Source organism: Hakea prostrata, chromosome 9, assembly GCF_041222555.1.
Source record: "Hakea prostrata isolate BN-2017 chromosome 9, UWA_Hpros_2, whole genome shotgun sequence".
In the NCBI taxonomy this organism is placed as follows: Eukaryota; Viridiplantae; Streptophyta; class Magnoliopsida; order Proteales; family Proteaceae; genus Hakea; species Hakea prostrata.
Window position 1 is genome coordinate 40,181,997 of NC_142608.1, and position 23,613 is coordinate 40,205,609.

The 23,613-nt window shown below is 38.7% G+C and overlaps 1 protein-coding gene across 8 annotated transcripts; it reads right to left on the reverse strand.

Moving 5' to 3' along the window:
• Positions 1-6,542: 6,542 nt before the first annotated feature.
• On the reverse strand, positions 6,543-23,167 carry LOC149005223 (putative GTP-binding protein OBGC2). Of its 8 annotated transcripts, XR_016175534.1 has the most exons (6): positions 21,558-23,167; positions 10,392-10,640; positions 9,581-9,664; positions 7,779-7,847; positions 6,814-7,031; positions 6,543-6,725 (listed from the first exon to the last, which is right to left on the reverse strand). XR_016175534.1 is itself a non-coding variant. In XM_089168236.1 (5 exons), the coding sequence occupies exons 2-5, from the start codon at positions 9,620-9,622 to the stop codon at positions 6,704-6,706; spliced, it is 351 nt and encodes a 116-aa protein (XP_089024362.1). In that variant the 5' UTR covers positions 9,623-9,664; positions 13,929-15,519; the 3' UTR covers positions 6,543-6,703. The 8 variants fall into 8 exon arrangements, 2 of the variants coding, with proteins under 2 accessions (XP_089024362.1, XP_089024361.1); XR_016175533.1 differs by having other exon boundaries at positions 6,543-7,031; XR_016175537.1 differs by lacking the exon at positions 10,392-10,640 and adding an exon at positions 15,267-15,572 and having other exon boundaries at positions 6,543-7,031; positions 21,558-23,166.
• Between the last annotated feature and the right edge of the window lie 446 nt (positions 23,168-23,613).

Here is a 23,613-nt window from a genome sequence, read left to right on the forward strand (position 1 = left end):
TTACTTGATGACATACTTAGGGAGTCTAGAATTGCATGGCTAGGTACCCCACATGCTATTACCCTTTCGGCAGGGGAATTGAAGCCGGGTGACCCGTGACAATGGTGACGTGACTATGTTTCATCCAACAGCGGTAACCAGTCCGTGCGGAGACTCAGTGGTCCACTATTGGTCATGTAATGGTAGGGTTGCATATGTTAGGGTTGGGCTCATGGACGTCCAAGGAGCGGACCGGGTGTCGCGAGGAGTCATGAGAGCATCCGCCCCAATAATATGTGGATGACCATAGGGTTAAGGAGTGGAGTCCAACAGAGGTAGCCAGTCCGTGAGGATTCTTACTCCTAGGTTGCGAAGGATACTGAACCGAGTTGGTTGGTGCCATAGGGGAAGTATCTGGACTTCATATAGTATGTTACCATTATGACCTTGCATTGGATTAGAAACCCCGACATGCGCCAAGTACTCATTGCCAATGGTCGTGGTGAGAGAGTGTTGACTTAACCCCCCAGCCACGGTTTTGAGAGCCGGGTGTGGACTTACCCCTTTGCCCAGGATCCCTAGAGAGGTAACCAGTCCTTGCCGGATCAGAGTGATGAGACTTACCCAAAGGAGGGCTGGTGTATATCTTAAAGCATGTCAGCCATTAGAGACTTGCATAGTTAGATCTTAGTAGCATTCATATTTCTGCATATCATCCATATCATTTCATATGTGCATTCGTGGATTGTATTGTCATATATATGAGAATTGCTTGTTCCTTACTGAGTTCGTTGGAACTCATTCCTTTCATTGTATGTATTATATAAACTGTACAGATGGTTGCACAATGTCGGAAGTTGGAGATGATTCATATGAAAGAGCCTTCTCGTATGAAGCTGATGTGGCACAGACAGTGATACATGAACTTGCAGAGCATGAAGCCTCCTGAAGATGAAGATTATTTAGTTATTCTTTTTGCTTCCGCTGATCTCGATATTACTTTTGATTCTTGATCTTCCTTCTTTCGTTCGTTCTTGGATATTTATTGGAGTATTTGGACTCCTGTAACCTGTTTATTAACTATTGCACTATTCTTGCTCTTGATTATCTGTATTTGTATTTATTATTATTGATAGACTAAAACCATGGATCTTGTGACGGTTCACATCCGCGGGTTGTCGGGCGGTTAACCGGGCCTGGCGGGCGGGGTGTGACAGGGAGGATGGGAGATAGAAAGAAGATGAAAATGTACAAAAAGAGCAAGAGAAGGCGTAATGCCAAGTTCAAAGCACAAATCCAAGAAGCCGACGATGAGACGCCAGCTATTGGGAAGGAACATTCCAGGGCAAATGTCCCAGTGATTCAGGATGGCTGCGAACAAAGGATTAAAGAAGGGAAAGTGAACCCCGCTTTCCAGTGCATCTATATATAGGGAAAATTTGCCTGGAAGGGTCGAGTCAACCCTCTCATCAGGGTTAGGAGCCCTAAGATGGTAAGAGGAAGGAAAATCAAAACCCTGGATGGCCAAAAGAAGAGTTTCCTCCTTATACAAGGAGGCAACAGAATCAGGTCTACCACTAGATTTGGAAGTTTGTTTTGACTGCCCAGAAGACTCTGCGGCCACCCTAGGAGTCATGGATGGTCCAGACTCAGGAAGGGCAGAAGAAGTTTCAGTTTTTCCTTCTAATCTCTTCTGGTTAACTCTTGCGAAGTCACGCCAGAGAGCAGTTAGGGTTTTATTATCACTGTCCGACTGCTCGGAGGGAAGGGAAACAAAGGCCTCGTTACCATTATCACTCTTACTGGCGCTGGGCACAAGGGAAGCTTCGGAAGAAACCCTACTGTCCTCCATTACTAAAGTCTCACTACGGTACAAAAAGAAAAAGAAAAACCTGGAGACAGAAAGTTAACTTTACAAAGGGATCAGTAAACTTACTTATTCAATGAGGCAAAAAGCTCAAGAACGAGAAGGCGTGAAGGAGACGACGAGGTTTCAAAATTCCAAGACAAGAAGAATGAAACCTACGAAGACAACGAACTGCTTTTAAGCACCTGCACAAGTGTTCGAAGACGTGAACGATCAAGAATAATTCAGCATCGATGATCGAGATTTGAAGACGTTTTGAAAGTTTGAACTCACGAATCCAAAACAGGCATTCAGAAACCGTCGCTTGGGTTACGTGAGCCATGATTAGTTCGACTGCAAAAGGACGCGTGCATTGCCCTCACAACGCTCGAGGAAAAAGTGATCACCGCATTAAATATGACATGACATTTAGTGGGTTAAGCAAAAACCATTGCTTGACGAAGAACCCAGTTAAAAACCAAGCCCTCGGGATCGACCGAACGCTTGGTCTGGGGGGCTCGTGATGTGGAGAAAATATGATCAAACCTGGTTCATGCATGGTTTGACCTTCGACTCCGGTCGGGACGAAAAGAGTCGACTCGCTTCCGAGCGAGCCGGGTCCAGGAGATAGTTTGCTGAGGAAGAAAACTAAATCAGCCACAAGCATGCCCTAATCCGACTTATGGATTAGGTTAATTACCCTAATGATGGCAAACACAAGTTGTCGGCTGTCACTTATCACTATTGAAGAGATAATCATCAAATAACCGTGAGGTTATCCTAGGAATCCTCTATTAGTTCAAACTAGTAGAAGTCTATCGCTCAACGGATCTAACTGTTAGGATCCAACGACTATCCGAAGAAGGCTCAAATACATCCAACGAAGAAGATTTGAAGGTACACTCTATATAAACATCACCTACCTATAAGGTAAAAGAGGGACCCATATACACACATTTGGACGTAAACACTCAGATGCTTATGATCTAAATCGTATTCCAGTTATTCATTCATTAGCTCTGTGCTTCTAGCAGAGCCGTTTATGATTAAGTTCATCGACTAACTTAGCCTTCGGATGTGGACTCCCGACCCCAACGATCGGGCCACATCTGACGCTTTCGTTTTGCAGGTCATTCTAAGGAGATCTAAGGGCTGAGCAGATTTTGGACGTATCACTTTGGTAAGACTTTATATCAAGATTCAGTAGTTCAAAAACTTGAATAGTAATTTACTCAAGTAAGAAGATTTATAGATTCTTATTATTCACTCAGTAAATTCTAATCCTTTTAAAATGTGAATGGTGGGTATGATGATTATATTCTATGCCAAATCAGTATTTATAATAGTCTAATTGTTGCATCTAAAATTGACTCTTTAAAGTTAAACCTACACTTGTTCAACAAGTCAAATGATGATAGTGGGCTGACCATGCGGATAGGATAGCCGCCCCCCCCAAAGTGATCAAGTTAGTATATGAAAGCAACACTTTCCCTCAACATATGGGGTACTATGGGCCTTTACAAAGTAGTTGTAAATCCAAAGAAGAATATGAACTTACATGTGTTGAGTGGAAAGAATTCAGTTACCCTTGGGAAAGATAGGCCTATGATTTATATAGTACCATTCTGTTGTCTGATTGGTTCTCTCCTTAGTGGATGCGTCATCCATGCTGGTTTTATCTCAAAATTCTTAATTATGTGCAACATGATTCTCATCCTTTTTTCCTTTCCTATTTGCATTAGTGTTGGGAAATGTCATGTCAGCATTACCACATCAGCCTCCATTTGTTTTGATGGTAACAAACGTGAATTACTAATGGCTATATTGAGTTGTGTTTATATGAGAGCAAGTAGACTAAATCCAACTCAACACCAAATGCTTTAGCCCAAGTCAAGGCCAAAGCCAAGACCAAGCCAAGAGGCATGAAGTCTAAGTCAAGATGAGCATGAAGAATGGAGTGCAAGAAAACTCAAGAACATTAATGATCATCAACTCAAGCTCAAGCAAGAAGACTTAGCAAATTAGGACTTAAGTCACTTCATGTAAATTCATATGTAATTGCACTCGATTGTACAAATATCATGTCATTATACAGACCTAGGACATGTTTGGAGAGTTTATGAGGCTTAGGGTTGGCTAGAAATCCCTAAAACCCCTTCAAGTCCCTGTGTTTCCCTACAAAAGGCATTTTGTGCTTCAAACGTATGTTCGTTTGGTCAAAAAATCTCAGAAGAACGTTCATCTGAGATGGATGTCCTTCTGGTCAGATGGAAATACATCTGGTTGAAAATGCTCTAACGGGCTAAATTTTTAAATAGCCATATTTTCAGACGGATGTTCGTTTGGGCTAAACTTTGTCCTTTTTCTATCCATTGGGGTTTGGGCTAAGACACTTGAAGACCATCTATATAAGCCAAATTCACCCTATTTGAGAGCCTGAACCTTGTTAATTGATCAACTACTCCACAAATACTCTCAAGCTCTCAAATTACAAGAAATCAAGTGTGTTTGGCCTCTCATCCTCACTCAACCCTGAAGAACATACCAAGGTGTTAATCAAGCTTGTGGAAGCCAAGCTTGAGGTGATTGAAGGCATTGGTCGTGCAAATCATATCATTTAAACATACACTCTTATTGCATCACACTCACACAAGAGGTAAAGTGTCACAGCTCTTGTTACGTAACATCATTCTCTTGTATTTGTTCAATTCTAATCTAGGTAGATTAGAATTGATTTTGGGTGCTCTTGACCGTGGACAAAGATTGAAATGGTGCTCTTGCCCTAGGATAAACAAAGATTGTAAAGGCTGCTCTTGCCCCGTAACAAAAATTATAGAATAAAGATTGTAAATGGTATTCTTGCCCTGTAACAAAAATTGTAAGGGTTTGATTCTCTGCCCACCATATTGAAAGAGAATCATTGGTAGAAATCTCTTGAGGCTAAGAGAGGAGTGGACGTAGACTTGTAAAATCGAACTAGTATAAATTGTTGTGTTGTGGTTGTTTTTTATTGTTTAATTTCATTTGACTGTTTAATTTACATTGAATTTGCAATCAAACCGAAAAATTGGACAATTTCACTATTTGCAACCTATTCACCGCCCCTCTAGGTTGCAATAACAATTAGTATTTTCGAGCTTTAGCCTTTTGTATCTGATGATATTGATTCATTCCCAACCTCACATCAACCTTTTCCGAGGATGTGGGGTCGAGCCCCCCAATCGACTCGGTTGGTTTAGACGATTGGAACACTGATTTGAGACTAAGCAAATATTTGTACAACATGAGCCCCTCAATACATTGGGTCCCACCTTGTGGTTGTGCCAATAGAGTGCTTCAATGCATGAGTGTCATTAAGTTCGATCATGGTCGGGAGTATCTACTTGGAGAACGAACATTGGTTCTAATTCTGTTTTAACATACAATTTCAAATTATCCCAAACAAAGAAAGGATTATAATGTGCAATGTTCACTGCTGCAATCTGGTGTTCATGGATGGAATTTTGAGGGTGGAAAATACTTGGGTGCAAGTGCTCTAGGGCAAAGAAGGGTTTTGATGGGGTTTTGCTCGCAAACGTCATCGAATACTTGGGACCTTCCTCTCCTATTCATAGTAATATGGAGTCCTTTCGGATGTTTCTAGAATCTTTTCTTGTAGCTTCAAATGACCCTAGCTCTCTGTTATTGCAATATTGTAGGGAGGAAAAAGCTAACTTTTTAGAAATGTCTGGTTAGACATTTCCTTAGCCATGTCCTATTGCTTTCTACCAAGACCCATAGATAAGCCATCGGTGGATGACCAGGTCCCCTTATTCCCAGCTTGTAGTTTTTCTTGATTATCTGTTGAATCTGCTATTTTTGTCTGGGAGATTTTGTTGGTTCAATCTTAGTTGTTCTTGTTCAAAATTTTCTTAATCTTGCTTTGCTTTATACAGGGAAAGTTGAACACCACACACCAGAAGCATAAATACTAATTTAACTCTGGAAGGTCAATCTTATTTAACACAACATATGGCCACTCAAGGTATTCAGGATTGCACATCTACAAAATGTGAAGTACTTAAATTCCACAAGTCCCAAAAGCAAGAAAAGTAAATTAGTAATTGCAAGTGGATGACAAAAGAAATTACAAAGCCAACACCTCACATTAAGATTAGATAACTCAAAACACCAATCAAGACTAGAAGTCAAAAGAGTGAACAAAATTCAAACCATAAGAAGTAACAAAAGCTACGATATGAAGAAAAAAAACAGTTGCTCAAGCCATAAAAAAGCTAAGTCATCAAAAATATTGGAATCCAACAACCACAGACAAACAGAACTGAAAGAAGAAAAAAAATTCCCTCCTAACAAGCTCTTGTAATTGCAAGGAATTAAATTTTGCCAAAGAACATAAACTGACCAGAAAGGGAACTCCAAAATATTCCAGAAAACCCAAGATCACTCACCACTCTATGTCTAGAAATATTAAATAAAAGCAGAATCATTAATACCATAAAGGATTAATCCCTTTAAGGCAAGTCTAGTACCCAATTTGCACTTTCAAGATGAACCACCTTAAGGTAAAACCGTAGATTTCTGTTTCCTAGAAATGAACTTGAATATACAGATGAGTAATGGAAAACTAAAGGAAAGTAAAAATCTTCACCAATCTAAAGAGCTCTCCCCACTTGAATCAAAGTTTAGTTTGGTTTTTGAGATTCCATATCTCTCTGAATTTGATTATGATGAGTCCATCTGCCAAAGAAACAACAGAAAAGGCAGAGAGGGATGGAGGTTACAAAACATACTTCTTTAACAGTTCTATAATCTTTCACAGGATTGTCAGCAGCTGCATCAAAACAACATGGACTAACAGTCGAGTCCTCCTTAAGTGTCTCAGAAAATTCCGACCAAGACCCTGCATGATGGGTATGTTCTAGATATTTAGCAAACCAGTAATATGGAAAGGGGATGAAAAAAGAGATATCCACAACCTTATCCAATACCTTCCCCAGGTGAGCACCTTCACCAGGTGAGCACCTTCAATTAAACCAGGCAAATCAGCTAATGTTGCCTCAGATGTATACTTGCCTGCCCCTAAACTAGGGTCACCATCAAGGCGTCCAAGATTTGGAATTAATGTTGTGAATGGATAATCTGCAACATCAGGTTTCGCAAGTGTGATGGCAGCCAAAAGGGTTGAGGTTCCAGCATTTGGAAGTCCCTGCAGCAAGAGAAAGCAAGGTGTAACAACTTTATTTAGACAGATTCCATACCCAGAGCAGGGGTTTCAAGAAGAGAGTAGCCTGAAGCAGATTTCATTTTCTCAATTCTGATCTGATTATAGCTTAATTTGAACCAATATTAAACTTGTTCAGCTCTAATTTGACTCAATGCAAGAAGTTGGGGCACGCACCCAGCTCACCCTTTGAAACTCATTTCGATGCTATGGGAGTTTGTTTCAACTTCATTTGCATTGACTCAAAAGCACTATTATGAGAAAGAAACAACAGAGGAAAGAAGAAAGGAGGGGGGAGGGAAGCAACCTAATATTCAGACAGTCAAGAATGATCTGCATCTATATCATATTTCCAGAAATAACTATAGCTGCAGAAATGTGACCCAAAACCACTAATATGAGAAAGAAACAACAGCGGAAAGGACGGGAAAAAAGGAAAGCAACTTAATATTCAGACTTCTACCCAAAAAATAAAAAGACTTAATATTCATACATTCAAGAATGATCTGCACCTACATCATATTTCAGGAAATAACTAGCAGAAAAGTGGCGTACAGCCTTTGAAATTATATAAATTTTCATCTATTAGGAGTTAAATAAGTAACAGTAATGACCTCTTACAGATGTGATGCAAAACAGAAAATAAAAACAAACAGTAAACCATTGTTCTTGGCTTTACAAATGGTAGAATGTTAAATCAAGGAGGAAATCAGACCAAAAGACGGTACTCACCACTAAACCAACTACTCTCAGTATCAGCTCCAGACTAACCTCCTCCCTGGGTTGACCAAGAAGTAAGACCTGCAATGAATTGACAAAGCTAGCTTTCAAATATAAAATTATGGATTAAGAAGTAAAACATATTATTGAAGCACAGAACATAGCCAGGCTTCATCCTAATCAAATGAGGGAGATGGATTCTACTGATAGGATCAGAGATTAAAAGAAGGCTGAAGCCTCTGAGTTTTAGGTATTTGAACTATTATCCAAAGCATAAATTGATCAAGATATGAGACTACGAGGCACCAATTCATGAAGGGGTCAGAGAAGACGAGTGTTAGAAATGCAGACCTTACTAGGTCCATGTAGAAGTAAGAAATCAATAATGTTATAGTGTTCACAAGAGGATCCCGGAAGCAAAAGCAATCTTAAAGAATTGAAGTCACAACAGGAGTAAATAAATGAGACAGCAATGCTAAATTTACATATGTAACATTTGATCTTGTCAAACCAGTGGTCTATTAGAGGCGAGGGGACAATTTTTGTCTATGTCATGATTGTCAAAGCATGCCTAGGCAGCAAAGCGATTTTTCAACCGCCTTGTTTTGAACCGCTTAATTGACGCTCAAACTGCAAATGAACTCCAAGGCCCAAAGTGACAAATGGGACCACCATGCCCATTGGCAACAAAATGTGAAGCATGAGCCATACTTAACATCAAGAATCAATGAATCAATAAATGCAAGGTGGACGCTTGACAACCATGGTTTGATGAGATGAACTTATTTTTGAGTTCTTTTTTTGAATAATTTTTCATAATTATGATTCTTGAATGCTTGTTTTTGGGATGAATGTAACTATTGAATATTTGTTTAGCTTATTATAGAAAGTAACTGTATTGAAAACTAGTTTAAAAGTAATTGTATTGAAAAATTTTTACCCAACCACTTTGGTAGCCTTATTGCCACCTAAGGGCCACTTCATCGCCTAATCGCCTAGGCGGAGCCTCAATCGCTTTGGTTGCCTTGCTGCCTTGACAACCATGGTCTATCAGGGCAAGATGACAGGTGAAGCAAAGGGCAAAATGTAGACCCTTAAGCAATTAGTTCTAGGTTTGTATTAGCTTAAAATTGGATGGCAAAAAACTAGGAATGTGCATCAATTATTCGTGAATGTTAATATAACCTAATTGTTCACCCGCAATACACACACAAACACACAGAGATATGGATATATATTAACTTATAAAATAAAGTAGTCCAAGCCAAAGCTGACATAATATGACCAAAAACAGGCTAATCAGGTTGAATAGATCTTGTTTAGCTTTGGGTTGAAAATTATGGTTATTCTACAGCTGAATTGGGTATTGGAGAGATGTAAACTTTTCAAGTAGCATGTGACTTGTTCCAAGCAGGCAGACCATATAGTATTAATGTAAGATTCCTTAGAAATGCCTTCTGATACATTAAACCAGAATTATAAGTTGCCAGCATGAATGGATGGCATGTGAAACAAACCAAAATTAGGCTTGTATAACATTAACTCCAACAACATGAAACAAACTGAATGATGAAATTTCCCCTAAAGAATAAACCAAAATATAAGTTACAGAAGTCAGCAGGGCACAGTTAAAATCAGTGAAAAACAACACTCACATACTTCCTGTATTTACTACGTATCAACTAAATATTCTTCAAGAACAAACTCTTTAAAAGTGAGACTGAGAAAATGCTTTGGGATGACCACGCATCTTTCACGAAAACATGTTCTAATCATGATATGGTAAATGTTTTAAGTAAGAGATGTCGTCATACCTTGTCATCCTCATCTCTCTTGATATTACTTTTTAAGGCCATCACTCATTTTCTCTTATGTTCAGGCATCTCTAACAAGCTAATCTGCCAAAAGCAAGATAGAAGATAAATACTAGCTCATACATGACCACCATGTACAATGGCATGCTAAGGAGCACCTTAGTAATATCAATAAGACGATAAGGTACAACAGGCTCCAGTCTCAATCAAAACAATCATCCTTTTCTGAAAAAACTATAAGAGTGTACTTTTGATAAAGTTTTCATCTCATTCAAGTCATTTTAATGCTTAAGTATTCCTTCGATATATTTTTATATTTTATTCTAATTTTTGAGTATTCATTTGTAATACAATTCTTTTTTATTATAAAAATATTTTGGCTTTAATACATTAAAGGTATTCACAGAGATTTAGTAAAATACTAAGTGCAGGTGAACATGTCACCATATTTCAATTTAAAAAAGTGATAACCTCAAGGTGTTGCTCAATTGGCAAAAGACCAACTCCTCATAATATAAGGTCAAGCATTTAGATCCCTTTGGGGTAGGGCCGATATTCTGCTTTAAATTTAAATTATATGTAAAAAGCTACCCTTCAAGGTGTAATCGATTTGTGCGTAAATTGACCCAGTTAATTTGTAGATAAGGAAATGAAAATTTACTAATCTTCAATTTAACTAAAAACCTATCCTATAAAACATGCAAATTAGAAATTAAAGACTTCCTATGACATCGCTACCAAGTTTTATATATTTATATATAAAAACTAAAAACAATTATCCTATTGAATTGAATCAAGGCGTTAAGGCAACCTCATGGCTTCTCTTTAAGATTCCAGTACTTAGACAGGTCCCCTTGCATTCCTGATAACAAACTCAAAGAACATAACAGTTTACACAAGTTTCAGAAAACTGTGCAACTAATAGGACATAAATAAACTCTGGAACAGCCGGATTGGAGCCGTGAAAATGTTAAATGCAACAGTAGAAATGCATTATGTGATTAACTAACAATCAAGACTAACCTGACCTTCGTGTGAAAGAAATCTGATAAGCTTAAATCTGCAAATCATAATTCAAGCTTAAGAACAGGGCAATTTTCGAGTAATTGCTAACTCCCAAGAGAAAGGAATAGAGGAGAAAAGTATCTTGATATCATTCATATCGATTGATTACACTCAGGTTTCCTTTTATAGGCTCCTGTAATAAATTAGTTACAACTAAATTTCATAGTCTTCCATCCATGCTGGTGGTTTCCTCACACGCTTAGGCTGCTGCTGTTGGATTGAGGCTGGAATTGGGCTTTCTTGAAGCGAGGCTGAAACAGGGCTTCTTTGTTGGGTGTGGGGTGGGCTCAATGGCAATTGGAGTTGCTTATCATTACTTACTCCTAAAAAAATCACCTTGTCCTCAAGGTGGTAATTTGGATAGGTCCTGCAAATTGCTGTGAAATTCTGCCATGAAGCATCTTCCAAGGCTGCAGAAGACCATTGAACTAACACCTGGTCAGTTGGTTTGTCTTTTTGTAGAATAGTGCGAGCGGCTATGATAGCGAGTGGAGACTGTACTGGCTTATTGGCAACACTAGTAGCTGGAAGTGGTTGACAATCTACTGGTGCTAGTCCTTTGAAGGGTTTCAGCTGAGACACATGGAATACAGGGTGAATGTGATTATCTGCAGGAAGCTGGATCTTGTAAGCAACAGACCCTATCTTCTTCAATATTTGGAAAGGGCCAAAGAAACGTTTACTTAGTTTCTGATTATTGCATTTGGCAACAGAGATTTGGCGGTAGGGCTGTAGTTTCACCATGATCTAATCTCCCTCTTGATATTGGATATCTTGACAATGTTGGTCTGCTTGTACCCTCACCCTATTCTTTGAAGCCTGGGGGTTCTCCTTAAGGAGACGTGGCACTTCATCTCTGTTTAATAATTGTACATCCAAAGCATGAACTAATGTTAAACCCCTGGTATATAATGGCAAGGAAGGTGGAAGGCATCCATATAGGGCTTGGTAGGGTGTCATGCTGATACTGCTATGGAAGGCAGTGTTATAACTCAATTCTGCCAACACAAGATACGCAGCCCAGGTGTCAGGTTTCTCATGAGTAAAAGCTCGTAGTATTGCTCTAAGCATCTATTTAACACCTCACTTTGCCCGTCTGTCTGGGGGTGGTATGCTATGCTCATCTTGAGTGTGGTTCCACTACAGCTAAACAAGTGTTTCCAAAAGGCACTAAGGAAGATTGTATCTCTGTCTGAGATAATTGACTTAGGAAATCCATGTAGCTAGACTACCATCTGCATAAAAGTTCAGCTACTGTTTCAGCTGTAAAATGCCGTGGGAGAGATCCAAAATGTGCATACTTGCTCAAATGGTCGATAACCACTAATATGGTTGCTTGGCTTTTGGAAAGTGGAAGTACTTGGATAAAATCCATGGTTAGATCCTCCCAAATTCGCTTTGGTAGGGGAAGTGGCTGCAAGAGGCCAGCGGGTGGTGTTGTAGAGTATTTAACTTGTTGGCAAGTTAAGCAAGAGCTCACAAAGCTGCGAACATCTTGGTGCAGTCCAGGCCAAATGAAACTGGTAGCAAGCTGAGCATGAGTCTTTTTAATTCCTTCATGGCCTCCCATAGGGGTTTCATGAAATTCCTTTAGCAAAATTGACTTGAGAGTTGACTGTTTGCCAAGACGTACTCTTCCTTTATGATATATGATGCCATCTTTTCTAATGTATTTGTCTTGCATTGTTCCTTGAGCCACAGCCTTGTGTATTTGAATTAACTCCTCATCTGTTGGATTCTCCCTTCTAATTTCTTCAAATAAATCCAGTTGAGGATGAGTTAAGAATTGCTAATAAGCTGTCAATTATTGAGAGTTGACTTGTTGTTCTTCCTCAAGCCTTCAAGATAAGGAATCAGCGGCTGTGTTGGGTTTGCTAGATTTGTATTCGATGCGGAACTGAAATCCCAAGAGTTTCCAAGGAACATCTGCTGCTCCGGTGTGTGGATGATCTGCACCAACAATTCCTTTAGACATTTATGATCTGTCTTGATGATGAACTGTCGGCCAAGGAGGTACTGCCTCCATTTGAGAATTGCTTCTGTTATTGCATACAACTCCCGAAGGTATGTTGATGAAGCTTGCATCTTAGCATCGAGTTTCTTACTAAAATAGGCTATAGGATGGCCCCCTTGAATGACACAGCCCCAATGCCTACTTTGGAAGCATCAATCTCTATTTCAAACTCTTTCTCAAAATCTAGAAGTTGTAAAACTGGGGCTGCTGTCGTCACTGTTTTGAGTTCTTCAAAGGCATTGTTTGCTTTTGCAGTCCACTTGAAGGCATCTTTTCTTTGTAAATCTGTAAGTGGTGCTGCCTTGGTGGCGTAGTGGTGTATAAACCTCCTGTAATAGCCAGTTAGGCCTAAAAATACCCTTAATTGCTTTAGGTTTTCAGGTATTGGCCATTGAGTCATAGCTTCTAGTTTCTTTGGATCAGCCTTTACACCATTGTCAGTCACTGTGTCCCAGATATTCAATCTCCTTTTGGTAGAAAAAGCACTTAGTTAGCTTAACAAAGAATTGATTTGTAGTGAGGAAGGAGAGCACAATCTTAAGGTGTGATTCATGTTCGGCAAGGGAAGTTGCTGTAAACTAAAATATCATCAAAGAAGACAATCACAAACTTTCTGAGGTAAGGTCTAAATAGTTGGTTCATGTGGCTTGAAAGGTAGAGGGCGCATTTGTTAGACCAAAAGGCATTACAAGAAATTCATAATGGCCTTCATGTGTTCTAAAAGCTGTTTTGTGAATGTCTTTGTGGTGAACCCTGATTTGATGATAGCTGAACCTCAAATCCAATTTGCTAAACAAGGTAGCCCCTCCCAACTCATCCAAAAGCTCATCTATTGTAGGGATAGGGAACTTGCCTTTGATAGTGATGGCATTAGAGCCCTACAGTCAATGCAAAATCTCCATGTCCCGTCCTTCTTTTCCAATAGTATAGGAGAAGAGAATGGACTTTGACTAGGTCTAATAATACCCTGGTCTAACAGTTCTTGCACCATTTTTTCTATTTTGGATTTTTGAAAGTGAGGATATCTGTATGGTTTGACATTCACAGGTTTACTGTAAGGCTCCAAGTGTATTATGTGGTTTAAAGGTCTATGAGGAGGCAGCTGATTTGGGGAGGTAAATAAGTTCTGATATATAGTCAATATTTGGTTTGGGGTAAGCTTGCATTGACAAAATCCAAATTCCCCTTATCTCTACCATCTTCATCGATTTTGTCACACATATTCTCAGTGGATAAGGTAAATATTTCAGCTATGAAGTTAGTGTTTACCAGAGTTTGCAGCTGTTGGTGTCATACTGGTGCAGATCCAACTGAAGTCTCCCCAGTAAGCTGAACTTGTTTTCCTTCCCAATGGAATTTCACAATCTGATCTTTGTAATTGTGTAACACTTCACCTAGCTGTTATAGCCATTAAACTCCCAGTACTATGTCAGGACCTTGGATGGTAGCACAAAGAGGTCAACTGGAAATTTCTGTCCTTGCAAGTTGAGTGGCACACGAGAACTTTTATACTGACTCTGCAAGAAGTCTCCATTCCCCACATATACCATTAAAGTAGTTGCAGCAGCTACAGGTATTCTTAGCTTCTCCATTGTTCCTGGTTTGTTAAAATTATGGGTGGCCCCATTGTCGATGAGCACCTGCGGATGCCCTTCATAATCCCCTATCACCCTAAGAGTTCGAGGATTGGATATTCCCGTAAGAGAGTGAAGGCATGAAATGTCACCTTTCACAACTTCCTCAAGTTCTACTGGGTCACTTGTTGGTCTCTCTTCCTCAGTGTCTTTGATGTCATCTTCTCCTAGGAGCTCAAGGAACTTACTCTGACACCTGTGGCTTGGACTGAATTTTTCATTACAATTAAAACACAACCCCTTTTCTCTTCTCATTTGAATTTCAGCTGGGGATAGTCTATGAACAGGTAAGTTTGGGCTAGGAAGAATAGGAGGTTATTTGTTAGTTTATTGGTATTGTTGGGTGTTTGTTGTAAGAACCAATTTGTAAGGTAGGGGAGGGAAATTTAGGGTTATTTGGTTGAAATGGTCTGTAATTAGGTTTGGTAGTTGCACCTTTTAAATCTTCATATCTTTGCTCATGAACTCGAGCTAGGTAAGTGGCTTCTTCCAACATGGTAGGATTTGCAAGTAGTAGCTCTCTCTTAATCTCTGGTTTCAACCCAGCTATGAAGAGACACAAAATCATTTATGCATCCATTCCAGTCACCCGAGTAAGTAGCTGTTCAAATTCATTGTGGTATTCAGCCACAGTTCCCTTCTAAATGAGTTTGGCCAATGTCCCTATCGGATTGTCGTAGATCGTAGGTCCAAAATGGAGCTTGAGAGCTTGCATAGATATGACCATGAGGAAATCAAGTTGTTTCTATGCTTCCATTCATACCATATCGTGACGAAATGAAATGCTGCGATCTGGAGTTGCATGTCATCCGAGACTCCATAGAAGTTGAAAAACATTCAACTTGTGAGATCCAATTGACTGGATTAGTGCCATTGAATCGGGGAATTTCCATCTTCATCGACTTCAGTAGCGGCATGAGATCTGTTATGTTTTGTGAAGAGTGAATTGGAATTACAGATCTAGATGTAATACCTGGTTCTTTACTGATCGGTCCCTCCGAGCCTATTGCAGATGGTTTCTCAACCGACTTCTGGACAGACAATTGTAGCTCAGCCATTTGCTCCTCCATTTTCAACATGTATGACTGGGATTGTTGAGTCATATGGGTGATTGATGCTCCTTGCATCTCCAATTGGGTGCGTAACCCATCGTCCGTCGAATGCCGCCCTTCCAATTGCGCTTGTATGGCTTTGACAGCGTCTGCTAGCTTTGTGTTCTTCATGTTTCAGCACCGATCAAATTTGCTCTCAATGAAAGCACCAAATGATATGCTAAAATCTGCAAATCAGAATTCAAGCTTAAGAACAGGGCAATTTTCGAGTAATTGCTAACTCCCAAGAGAAAGGAATAGAGGAGAAAAGTATCTTGATATCATTCATATCAACTGATTACTCTCAGGTTTCCTTTTATAGACTCCTGTAAGAAATCAGTTACAACTAAATTTCAGTCTTCCATCCATGTTGGTGGTTTCCTCAGCAGCTTAGGCTGCTGCTGTTGGATTGAGGCTGGAATTGGGCTTTCTTGGAGTGAGGCTGAAACAGGGCTTCTTTGTTGGGTGTGGGCTGGGCTCAATGGCAATTGGAGTTGCTTATCAAAATCCTACAGCAGATTCCGGTTCATATTTCTAGTTGAGAAACCACGCAGTAACTATAGTGACAAAGCCCATTGACTATGAAAAGTCATGAGTAACAATTCAATTCAGACCCTTAATAAAAAGCCATTTCTTTACTACATCATTTAATACACCCCCTTTTATCTTTTGACCATTTCCAAAACAGAAATACTAAAGTTGGGTCTAAATGACACAGATTAGAAGCCTTCTAAACCAAAACACCCAAAATCTCTTTGCCCGTGAGAGTTGGGCCCATCACATAATAGAATACCAAAGTGAAAATTAGGCCTAACTCTGAGAGGATCACCTCAACAGTCACTCCTGAGGACTAAATTTTGTTCTGAGATCAAGGGAAACTTGAATTTATACTTATACCAACACATGGGTGGAACTTCTTGGCAATGAAAACAAGAACCCGAATTGGTCCAATGCCGGGTATGATAAAAGAGAACCCTCAAACAAGTAAGACATTGTATGAGGAAACTAAGAAAGAATAATGTGATCTCCAAATCAAATTATAAAATTCAGAGAATAATGGAAACTCAAATGAGGGACCAATTTCCCTGGTTGAACAAATAAAAACCTACAAATATATAAGCTGTTGAAGCAGCAATGACCTTGTGTAGTGATATTCCAGAAATTGAGGACAATCAATTTGAAAGAAACCAAACAGCTAGCTTGTAGCACTATTTAGATCTATTTGAACAAATAGGATTTGGATTCAAAAACTGATGGAAGCTCATTACATTAATATATCCTTCTGTTAGTAAATGGTAATCTGACAGTTCCTTAGTGAAGAAACCAAAGCTGGTAGGTGGCTGAAGTTACCAACACCAGTGGTGGGAAGTTTTGGCATTTTCACTTGTCCATTCTCTTATTCGATGCCTATTTTCATGTTGCTAGCAAGATTGCAAACCTACTAACAGAGAACAGGGAGTTGAGCATGCATAATTATAAAAACATTAGTAAACACTTCAAATGAGAAAAAGGCTTTAATCACCATACTGTTATCTACAGTATGGCAGTTGAGATTACGATCATAAACTTATTCTGGTGCAAAATAAGTCAATGTTCAACCCAGTCATTTCTTTTGAACAATCAATTCTTGAATACTGAATGTGATGTTAAACATGCAGTGTGATTATTATACATCAAAACTCTGTTAACGCCATTCACATGCATTAAATGTACCCAATGGCGATGCATCAGTTCAATATAGTAAGATAAGAGATTGAAATATTTTGTTGGGGAAATTGAATCAATCCCAAACATAAGGCAGAAAAAAGGGGATGGGTAAGTAATACTAATGCCACAGCACCTAGTAAAAGACTTAATTCAAGAAATAAATAAAAAAAATCATTTATCTGCATCTGTGCATCTTCATGCTTTTGATGTTGTAATGCTAATGAACCTCCCAAAAACTGCATAAACTTATTGGAATACCAAACCCAACTCTCCCTTATTACAATGGTTTCAGTTGGTTATCATAATATGTTCCATCATTCCTCTATATGCAGGCTCATGAATTCAGTTCTCTGACACAAAAACAAAATAGCAGATTTTCAGGATCAACCTTTGAAGGGTTCAGTGAAGGTTTTGTAATGCTAGCTACCAACCTGGCACAACAACCAAGTCTCCAGAAAACAAGGCATTCCAAAGTCCCAAGTAGAGTAGTTATGTAAATTTGAGTTTTCTTCAACTTCCTAATGTTTGATTATAATCAGGATGAAGCAAATGCCCTTGAGAGGCTACCAACTACAGGTGAAAAGAATGAAAATAAGGCAACCCAATAAGAACCTGAGAAGCCAGATGTTTCACCATTGTCTTGGAACATGCATGTCTCAAACTCAAGAATAGCATGACTTCACCTAACTAATCTCATAAAGGTAGTAATGTGAAGATACTCCCAACTTCAAAGTAAAAACATTATTAATTAATTCATAATAACATAGAATGAAGACAACGATAAACCAAAAAACTTTAAGCAAGAAGAAGTATTTAAGCAGACATTATGTGAGGTATTGTAACTACCTCAATCTTCCTTGACACTGGACCTACCCAGCTGCCATAAATAGTTAAAAGATTAAAATCCTAAAATAATAAAAACCAATCCCTAGTTCAAGAAGGAAAAAAAAATAGTTTTTTTTGCAAAAGGTGAAATTTTAAAATTTTAAATGCAATTGGTTTTTCCCAAACATGGAAATTCTATAAATCTTAATATTGTAAAGCATGCTAAAAATCAAGTGTGGTAAAGATTCATTTCATTTGATATCTAAAAGGGTATTTGCATTCAAAGTGATTTTGACAACATTTGCACACATCAAATGAAGTTTGATTAGAACATTACTCCTCCAGTATAAGTCAATTTTAAACAATTTCAGATTTGCTAGAGGCTGGTTTTGTGCCATACCTAATGCAAAACGTCCCAAAAAAAAAAAAAAAAATTTGACCAGTCAATTATCTTAGAGAACAGGAACTCCCTGAATTGAGAGCACTTTAATTACTTATGTAAAAGATCATATTTTCTCAGAAATCAGAATAATATAAAACCACATGTGAGACCAGGTATTATCATGATAAGCATAGTTGTCACGGCGATGAGGCGATGCAAGGCGGTTTAGGCTAATTGAGGCGATGAGTCGACGAGGCGCCCTCCGAGGCGCTTTTGAGGCGGTTGAGGCGTTTTAAGTGAAATTTTTAGTGTACATCTCATTCACTCTAAATCTATCATATCTTATATAATAAAAAAACTAATATCAGACTACCTCAAGTCATCCAACATACTACAAACCACACATAATAGGTCCTAAATAAAAAGTCGCAAGAAGAAAGGAAGAGAAGGAGTTGCTTGTCACTGGCCACTGCTTGCCGGAGTGTCGCTACGGGAATGGAAGAGAAGAAGAGAGAAAGAGATTAGGGATTAGAGTGAGATTGAGAGTGTGAGACTTGAGTTAAGAACTTATTCTCTTTCAATTTTGTTTGTTTTTATTTTAACATTTGATCACATGTAGCGTCATTATACATATGCATATAGGTTCAAACAATAGAAACTTTACAATCGGAATCTAATAAGCATTTCAATATATGCCTTCGATTAGGCATCTCTCGTGATTTAAAAAAGAAAGAAAAAAAGCGGACGCCTTATTGCCTAAAAATAAGGCGACGCCAATTTGAGGCGCTCCGAAGGAGCCCAGACGCCGAGGCGACGATTAAGCGACGCCTTGACAACTATGATGATAAGGACTAATTCTTACAAGGTCTCATGTCTCTCAAGTAAGCAATGTCAACAAAGTTGAAAATTCAACTTTCTTAGATGAAGTTCAAACTTCTAATAATCACTCGCAAACATAATTCAAATATGAAACTGAAAATCCTGGGATAGGAGAAATTTAAATACTCAAAATCCAAGTCAAATTGACCTATAATTCCAGTTGAATATCAATCTTAGATGCCTAATTCAGTTGCCAGAATTTGAGCTCAATTTGACTTGTCTGATTTTAACTACTTAAAAAAAACTTCAGGTCAGACCAAAAAAGAGGGCAGAATTAGGAGAATCTCAGGGAAACCGGATCAGAAGCTCAAATCAGCAATAAACCTTGGTCCAAGCCCCTTTTGATAGATACTTACACATCCCAAAAACTGCTCTAAATCTGATTCAAATGGGAAATGAATTAGACAGATAAACAACTCTACGACAGATCAATCAGAGGTTATGAATCAGTTGCTCTGATGAAATTTAACAACAACAAAATACTTAAAGAACAGTATTCAATTAGAGTTATTGCTTGAATCAAAGAATCAAACAAAGCACAGAAGTATCAATCAAAAGAAGATACATTCAGTACCTTATCTGTTGTGACACAGACTATAGGAAAAGAAGGATACATAAACATATTAACCCAAAAAAAGGACACATAACCATGGCTTCCCACTGAGAACAGGTCGCCCACCTTAAAAAATTAATAAGGTGACTTGCCTGTTAAAATAATTGAAATAGGTCTGGTAGTTAATGACTGAAAATATGAAGTATGAATCAGAATTCCACTCAGCTGGATGTTTTAAGAGAGGACCTGTTTTTTAGGGTTGAACAAAGCAGTTTTGGTAAAGAAAACTCGTGTTTAAGAATGCTGGTCATTACTTAGGTTTGTATTTCTGAGCTCAACCAAATATAAAATGTCAATGTGAAGAGAGATTATATGCTGAATGGTAGGACCGTAGGAGTTTTGAAAACAAGCTTTCTTGAATACTTTATGAGATGCTTCATTCTTTTGAGATCATTTTCTGCTGGCTAACTTGGATCTTTATGCCTTGAGAGCCTTGTTTATTCTTTGTGGTGTCCATCAACAGTGTTATTTCTTCATCTTGTTCTTTGTCTGCAAGGTTCAGTTGCTGCTGAGATAAAGCTACATAAATAAATGTTGTTGCAGCAATGAAGCATCTTCAGTACCTTGGTGCATCTAATTTCATTCTGGATCTTAGAAATAATCTTGGTGGACTTGTGCAGGTATGAGTTTGGCATCCTAGTCTTCTCATATTTTGTGTAATTTCTCCATTGTCTGTGAAACAAAATTTGAGGAGAAAGGCTTTTCCTTCCACTAAAGGAGTTGGTTTGCATTTGTCAGACCATAGTTTCCTACTTTGTGGTGCATTTCATTTTTCTTTTTTCTGAGAAAGAAAAGTTTCTCTTATCTGAAGAGTTAATTACTAAACCTTTTTCCACAGATAGGTCTAAAACAGTTTTTCATTTTCTTGGATATAGATTTCGTTAACAACATGGAAAGGCGAAACTCCCGATTCAAATATAAAAGGCATGAAAGCATTTCAACTGTTTCCATGAATTCCTTTGATTTTTTACATCCTGAGATAGATTGATGTAAACCAAGGAGGGAAGGATTACTTTTATGGGATACTGATGAATATCAGACCCAATTAGGGTTTTAAAAGCCTGTGGCTAATGGAGATTAGGGTTTTACAGCTTGCCGCTAGGGTTCCCAGGGCTTAAGTTCAGCTAAGGTTGAGGGGAATTGAAGAATAGGTTCACACAAATGAATTTTACAAGTCTAGGGCTTCAATCCAATTATGTACCTCATGTATTTTCTGCAATTTTCTGTTTCAGAACTAGGGCTGTGGTTGCGCGAGAGATGGGGATGGTTTCTAGGGTTTATAAGGGTGGGGATGCTACTGGCTGTAACCGAATTGAAGGCTTGTAAAGGATAAGTCTCTGTCGGGACTATTCTGTATCATTACGTTCAGGTATGATCTCTGCAGTTCTCTTTAAATTTGGTTTGAATGGAATAACATGTTGGAGCAAATAAGGTTTGTATGGAAATTACAAGATCATTGAGATACAACGACAGATGAACCCCTATTTGAGTAAAGTCTGACCAAGACCATAGAACCAAGGGTGCTCTGCAATCAGCTCAGGAGCTAGGTTTCAAAGAGGAAAAGAACTGACTTCATCTAATATTGAAGTCGCTGTATCGGGTAACCATACATGAACGGGGAATTGTGCAGATTTAGCAACTGCACCGACGAATAATAAGGAAGCACAAAAAATAACAAATAAAGAATGGACTCCATTATTATAAATAAAGTTATTGAATATTTCGAACAAATCCCAAAATTCAAAGAATTACAAGATAGCTACTCACTTTCATCACTTCCATAGTCTTGACTCAATGACTGGAGTCCATTGGTTGCATCATTGGCTTTTGGTTCCTCCTCTTGCTTGTTCTTCTCTCCCTCATGTTTGTTTTTTGTAGGAGATGGAACAGTCTTCTTCAAAACAGAGATTCTGACTAATGGAGCTTTGAAGACAAGTTTGTCATTCTTAGAAGACTCATAATCATGAACAGTTTCTTTATTGTGGAAACTATCAAAAGTACTACCTTTTCTCAGCCAATCTGTCGGTTTCCACACTTCTTCAGAAACTTTCCTCCTCTTTGAATTAACTAGAGAGGGTGTCCCATTATCAGTTGAAAGCTGATTTGAATCATTACCATCATCATCACTGTCATCCTCATCATCATAGATCCTTTTAACATAATTCTTTGAACCCTGTGAAAAAATCGACTTGATGAGCTCTTCATCTGCTTCTTCCAATTTCTCCTCCTTTTCTTCAGTAGTGCGTTGCAAAGCCTCAAGCATCACATCTACACTCACGTTTGCGTGTCTAGACTTCATTGACTTCACTTCATCCAGTGCTGCAAGAATGTCCATCTCTCGTTTTGAGTCTAGAGTTCTGTTCTCCAAGGATTTCATTGCATCTCCCTTCTCCTCTTCATCCCTTTTCATTTTCTCTTTTTCAACTGCCTCATCCTCAGCACGCCAAGGCTCAAAATTGCGAGTTGCACCTGCCTCAACCACATAATCTGAATTTTGTGGATCTGTTTTCATTGTGAGTTCAGCAGAGCACTTGGTGCATTTGAAGTAGAACCGGAATATTTGGATCCCTAAATATGTCTCACCAATCACATCTTCTTTCCTGGAGTTGAACTTTGTCCCCTTGTATATATAGTTCCCACAGGTATTACAACGAATACTCATGGGAAGCATCATTCGGATTTTGATCTGCTTGTCCTTCTGTAGCCTCCGACGAGGAAGTTTTGAGGGATCAAAATCTGGTGGGTAGTATTTATTCAATACCTTTCTCTCTCCCATCTTTGCCTCTCAAAAGTACAGAAATCTAGCAGACCTGCAAAAGCGAGTAATTTGAACCGATACTAGATTTTCTTTTCCTTTGAGAAAAAAATCGCAAACCAGAGCAATTACTGTTCTGCGAAAAAACTCCCTCGCGCTCTTTCTCTCTCTATCTCTGGTTCTCTCGTTCTCGAGTCTCGTTCTCTGAATTTGAATTCAGAGACTTATCCTGTTTACAAGGCTAATAATGGGGTGGTTTTGGAGTTATTCCTACCGTAGTTTAGGGTTTAGAGTGAGGGAACAAGGTTTCAGATTTTCTAGGGTCAGGAAATTTCCAGAAAATTGTTGCACGGAAGGGTGAAGAAAGGGAAAGCGCTGGGGAGGCTCTAGGGTTTGGGGATTGTTATTTGCTGTAACTTGACGAGGGAGTGAACACACAATGCTGCTGCAACTTTGCCTGCTGGAATTACGAAGAAAACAATCACACAGGGGCTGCCGCAGGGTTTCCTCCTCTGGAAACGTTACCTCAACCCATTTGAACCTCCTTGGTATATCATTGGCTATACCTCTCAGCAAATTTTATTAATGATCGAAATTTGATTTGTTACGTTCCCGGGCTTTGAATTTATAGGACTCCTATTGGAACTCGATCCTATATGGCACTCAGTCATATCAAATGATCGACTTCTACTCCAACTAGAAGTAGCAACTAGCAACTACCAATTACAACTGAATTTAAATATAGAGTAAAAAGACTGCTAACAACTATTTGGACCTTTGACTATCAGAGACTCTTCAAAGTAGGACTCCTAGGATAAGACAAAACAGTATAGGGCACCTGGGGAAGGACCAAAATAATACCCTTCAATGGTGCAGCTGCTCAATGGTGGTGATGGGAAGAGCGTTGTTGCTTAGTTCTTGTGGCTCCTAGTGGTTTACATCGTAGATCAACTATCGAAACAATGTTTAAACAGGTATACATGCTGTAGTGGCATTCTATTTGAGGTGGCTTCATAAACTTATTTGTTTTAGTGTTACATTCTGATAGAGAGTTTTAAGACAACTGAA